The sequence below is a fragment of the Triticum aestivum genome, chromosome 7A (genome assembly GCF_018294505.1).
Source record: "Triticum aestivum cultivar Chinese Spring chromosome 7A, IWGSC CS RefSeq v2.1, whole genome shotgun sequence".
Lineage (NCBI taxonomy): Eukaryota > Viridiplantae > Streptophyta > Magnoliopsida > Poales > Poaceae > Triticum > Triticum aestivum.
This window is the reverse complement of record NC_057812.1, coordinates 680,861,336-680,866,216: the sequence shown is the minus strand read 5'-3', so window position 1 is coordinate 680,866,216 and position 4,881 is coordinate 680,861,336. Positions and strand designations below refer to the sequence as shown.

The following is a 4,881-nucleotide window of genomic DNA, read 5'->3' as shown; positions in this document are numbered from 1 at the left end:
AATTGGACATCCACTCCTATGCGGTGGAGAGATTCAATGAAAAATATTCAAGGTGTGAAGAACGAGTCGGAGTATCGCACTTTAGAGGCAGTTGTCACTTATGATTGCCGGAATTTGATGGCAAGCTTTGGAAGGGCGAGGATGATGCACCGGGGGCGAGAAGCAGATTCACATGAACACTTGGTCGATTTTGTTTTATTGACAGGCCTGAGAGGTCAAGGGGAACCACCCTCTTATTTCCCGGTTCCAGTTCTTGTAAAGGATATGATAATCATTTAAACAAAGTTGTCAAACTTAAAGAAAAATAATCTTCCACTGTTGAAAAACATTAAGGATGTGCACATTTGTGCTTGATCATGAAGTGAAATGGACCATGAAGGGACATTTTAACTTGTTTTATTGAGAGGGCATGAGAAGTCTGAAGGGATCATCTTTCTTGGCCCGTGATAATACAAAAGGTGTCTTTATATATATGTTTGTTTTCACAGAGTATGAGAGAGATGGAGATGAATTATGTCGACGTCCAAAAAGAATAGCTTGAAGACCCTTGGATTTTTTATGGCAGCGCACGGACACCTTCCAAAGACAAGGGTCTTCGGGCGATCTTTTATGGCATTGCACGTGCACCTAACATACTAAATCCAGCTTTGATCTTATCATTTGTTTGATTCATTTATATGCATGCATTGTAGCCCGTAGCAACGTATGGGCGTTTTACTAGTTTCTCTAGTCCGAGAGTCCCGTTTAGTCAGTTTTTTGCACGCAGACCGGCATGCACGCGAACCGTTGCTGGGCCGCGGCATGGTGAGCGCGATGATGCAAGACGCACGCCGTTGGCCTCGCCCTCGCCCCACGTTTCCGGGAGCACTCGAAACCACATGCTCGTACGTGGTCGCGTCAGGCCGGCCGGGAGGTACGCACGAGCACGACACAAGATAGCAGGACTTGACCACATTTTTGGTCCTCTCTCTCAAAAAGTAAAACGCTTCTAAGTTGGACATTTCTTAAGAGAAATAGCAGATGAGTTGGAGATGCACACGATGTGTGCTTACTTTGCGGCATTAAGCAACGATCGTAGAGTACAACTTGCGGCAATCATATTTCTTTTCGCAGTCTATCAGTGCTAGATAAATTAATTAGGAGCGTTGGATAGTCAGGAGAGCATGCACAGCAGTCCAAGTAATTAAACAATTCGATAACTAGGTGCTCGTTGGATGATTGCATACCACGGACATTCATAGAGAACACACATATATAAATATAGTTGACGATCATAACGAACAAATTTTCTGAAGACGACTCTAAGATTGACACAAATGAAGCTACATATCTTCCCTAATTGAACTAAAAACTCGTACTAACAGATATAGGCGTTGGCATCTTTAGCTTCCATCCTGTCTCTGTAATGATACTATGATGATGGCTCTGCAAAACGCGGATAAACACAAATTAAATTATAATTCAGAAATAGGTAAACTAGTTCATGCATGCAACCAGAATGAATCTATCCCCCACAAAAAAAAAATACGATTCAATTTATCCAGAAACAAACAGTTACCTGATATTGAGCCGATTATGGAGCAGCTTTAGGGGTAGGGGCGGCCCTCACCGGCGGCACGTCTGCTCTCCAATGCATCAAAAAAGATTCACATGGTTCATAATTAAAGACGAGCACAATAATACACAAAATAATTTATAGTACCACACAAGAGCAATAGCTTACCGTAGCAGGGTACAAAGTCACTCGGACTGGTGTTACAGGCAGACGAGAGACCAAAGAGTTGGCCTCCATCGATGGGTGCCGACATGAGTTTGTCAAGGTCGCCGCCGTTGAACACGTGGCAAAGGCAGATGGGAAAGTTTTGGAAGAGTGACCGGACGCCGTCACAGCACTTGCCTTGGCGTGGAGGCTTGGGCGCGGTGCTGTTGGTGAGGAAATCCTTACATGGCATCAGTCCCATCAGTGACGGTAGGCACTCCTTCGGGTGCGGCTTGAAAGGGGATGGCGGTGGTGGAGCGCTAGGCGTTGGGGGACAGAATATCGGTGGTACACACAATATGGGTGGCAGGATCGGAAGGCAAGGAATCATACACCATGCCAATGGTTTTGCTACTGCATCGTTGCTGGCGGAGGGAGCAGGGGCCTTGGCAGGGACGGCGGCCGCCGAGGGGAACAGCGTGGCGGCGGTGATGACGATGGCGAGGAACAAGGCGAGATGCTGGGACTCGGATGGCGCCATGGAATGGAACTAGTTTGGGCTCTTGCAAGGTGTGAATTGTGGTACTACGAACTTGTGGTTTTTGATCAACTTATATACAGGAGGATGCAGGTGAAGTATGATGCGTTGGGATAAGGAGATAGAGATGTTTTCTGTTAGGGTCGATCCATATCTTATGTTCTCTCCTCACGAATCTTCTGACAATTTGTTAGGCGATGCATGTGGGTTGCAATCCATGCATGATTATGTCAGTTTAGTTAGTGCGCGAGTGTAGTCAGTTCGTTAGTATCCAAAACGTGTGCGCCGTGCGCGCGCTGGCTATGTATAAGCCCGTGTAACACTGCGGAGACTTGGTATTTGATAAGGGATTTATCCGCAAGGGAAATGGAGTGTTAGTTATGTACGGCGTGTGCTTTAGGGGAAATTTACACGTCCACCAAACACACATAGGCAATTTACCACGCCTCAAACAGCACACGGTGTACCAGCGTGGGTGCTTTTTCTTTTGAGGCGATCACACGAAACTTTATTGCTCAAGAATGTTTACAGGTACAGAAATATGGTCATAAGGATGACCAAGCCAGATTTTGCGTCCTATACCTAGAGTTGCCACGTGTTTCGCAAGGCTATAAGCCTTGAAATTAAAGTTTCTAAGTTCATGCATGAAAAAGCAACTATGCAACAACGATTTACGTTTAACGATCTCCTTGATAATTGCACCATAGGCTCCTTGGGATCATTGGTTGATATCTTGCACTACCAATGAGCTATCGGATGCAATATCCACACTACTAAGTTGTAGGTCTTCTGCCAAAGCCAGGCCCTCCTGGCAAGCTAGGGCCTCAATGCATCGGTGCTGCTATTTTAGAATATTTTAGAATAATTTTAAAAAATAATCATTTTGAAATATGCGCATGATATTTTATTAAGTGCTCACATATTTTAGAATATGGTTGCAAATTTTGGAAAAATGTTTCTAAAATTATAAAAAGTATGCATGCCTTTAATGAAAGTTCATGGTAAAAAAAGGGTTCACATTTTTTAAGTTTATATGATTAAAAAAGAATTTATATATTTACAAAAAATGTTCACATATTTGAAAAATAATGCTCATGAAATTTAAAATGTGCTTGTGAAATTTTAAAAAAAACTTCATGCTATTTTTAAGACAATTTTGTGTATATTTGTCAAAAAATATTAGTTAACATTGTCCTTAAGAATAAAATAGAATAGAAAAGCAGAAGATAATCAATAATAAGATAAAATATCTAAAATGAACAAGGAAAGGTAAAATGGTATTGTTAGCACCGATACTGAAACAGAAAAGACCATTCGCATGTCACTCTTGCATGCAGGAGCCCAACAACCCTCCACAAACAAACATTAGGTTGCCCATTTACAGTTGGGCCCGAAGCAGTGCCCCGGTGCCGAAGCACCATCCTTAATAGTTGTAGCTAAAAGCAGGCGCGAGTTTTGCCGCATCAGTAGGTTTGCGACGGTTAATACAAATAAATAGAGGATGTTTTCTTAAGAACTTCGAAGGCACATGCAAATGCTTGGAGGTTACGAAGAGTTGATGCGCTGAATTCAAAAGCCCAAGGAGTCCACTTGGGATTACATTCAAAGGTGGGCCCCGCTCTGCAACCTGGTGGAGGGGGTGACTGAAGGCTAGGTGATCCTTGCCTTCTAGCAGGGTGTGAGCTATGTGCACCTCCGTCTCAAGTTCGGCCGAACAGAGATTACCACCATACGCCTGTTAATGGGCGTAACCACCCGGTACTATGGTGAAGAGAACAACAAGATCCGAAAAGGAGAACCGCGGCTACAACTGACTGGTCAGAACGGGCAAAATGATCAAAACTAGAAGAATGCCAAGAACAAGTGTTGCCAGATGAACGGTGAGGACGGTGTCAGTGGTGCAAGCCGATCGCAACAGTGGGCCAAGGGAAAAAGGCACCGGACAAAAAAAAGAATGGGTTCCGCGGGAAAAAGGCCATTACGATGATATTGTGGACAAGACTTGTTGCATCCATAGCAATGAGGAGTTTGGCCCACCTAAGCGTACGATCACGCAGTTTAGGGCTCTAAAGAGGATGCAGTCCGAAAAAGACAAAGAATTGGTTGCTGAAGTTGGTGATACGGACTCGGAAGACCCTGTTGGGGAACGCAATATTTCAAAAAATTATCCTACGTTCACGCAAGATCTATCTAGGAGATGTGTAGCAACAAGAGGGGAGAGTGTGTCCACGTACCCTCGTAGACCGAAAGTTAAAGTGTTTAGTAACGTGGTTGATGTAGTTGAACGTCTTTGCGATCCAACTGATCCTAGCACCGAACGTATGACACCTCCGTGTTCAGCACACGTTCTACACGATGACGTCCCTCGAGCTCTTGATCCAGTTGAGGACGAGGGAGAGTTCCGTTAGCACGACGGCGTGTTGACGGTGACGATAAAGTTACCGGCGCAGGGCTTCGCCTAAGCACTACGACGATATGACCGAGGAGTGTAACTATGGAGGGGGGCACTGCACAGGGCTAAGAGAAGACTTGGTGTGCCTTTGGAGTGCCCCCCTCCCACGTATATAAAGGAGAGGGGGAGAGGAGGCCGGCCCAAGGGGGGCGCCAAAGGGAGGAGTCCTACTTGGACTCTCGGTCCATGTTG

The 4,881-nt window shown here is 44.9% G+C and overlaps 1 protein-coding gene across 1 annotated transcript; it reads right to left on the bottom strand.

Annotated features, from left to right (window-relative positions):
- Nucleotides 1-1,238: 1,238 nt before the first annotated feature.
- LOC123154707 (non-specific lipid-transfer protein C6) lies at nucleotides 1,239-2,350 on the bottom strand. The gene is made up of 3 exons (XM_044573361.1): nucleotides 1,724-2,350; nucleotides 1,559-1,620; nucleotides 1,239-1,425 (listed from the first exon to the last, which is right to left on the bottom strand). Exons 1-2 carry the CDS (start codon nucleotides 2,238-2,240, stop codon nucleotides 1,574-1,576), a joined length of 564 nt encoding a protein of 187 aa, XP_044429296.1. The 5' UTR covers nucleotides 2,241-2,350; the 3' UTR covers nucleotides 1,239-1,425; nucleotides 1,559-1,573.
- Nucleotides 2,351-4,881: the final 2,531 nt, after the last annotated feature.

What these genes read in the sequence shown, in the direction of transcription:
- LOC123154707 (XM_044573361.1), bottom strand. Translation starts at nt 2,240, where the DNA reads ATGGCGCCATCCGAGTCCCAGCATCTCGCCTTGTTCCTCGCCATCGTC. An exon ending in TGACTTTGTACCCTGCTACG is followed by an intron (nt 1,621 to 1,723) that starts GTAAGCTATTGC and finishes ATTGGAGAGCAG; the next exon opens with ACGTGCCGCCGGTGAGGGCC.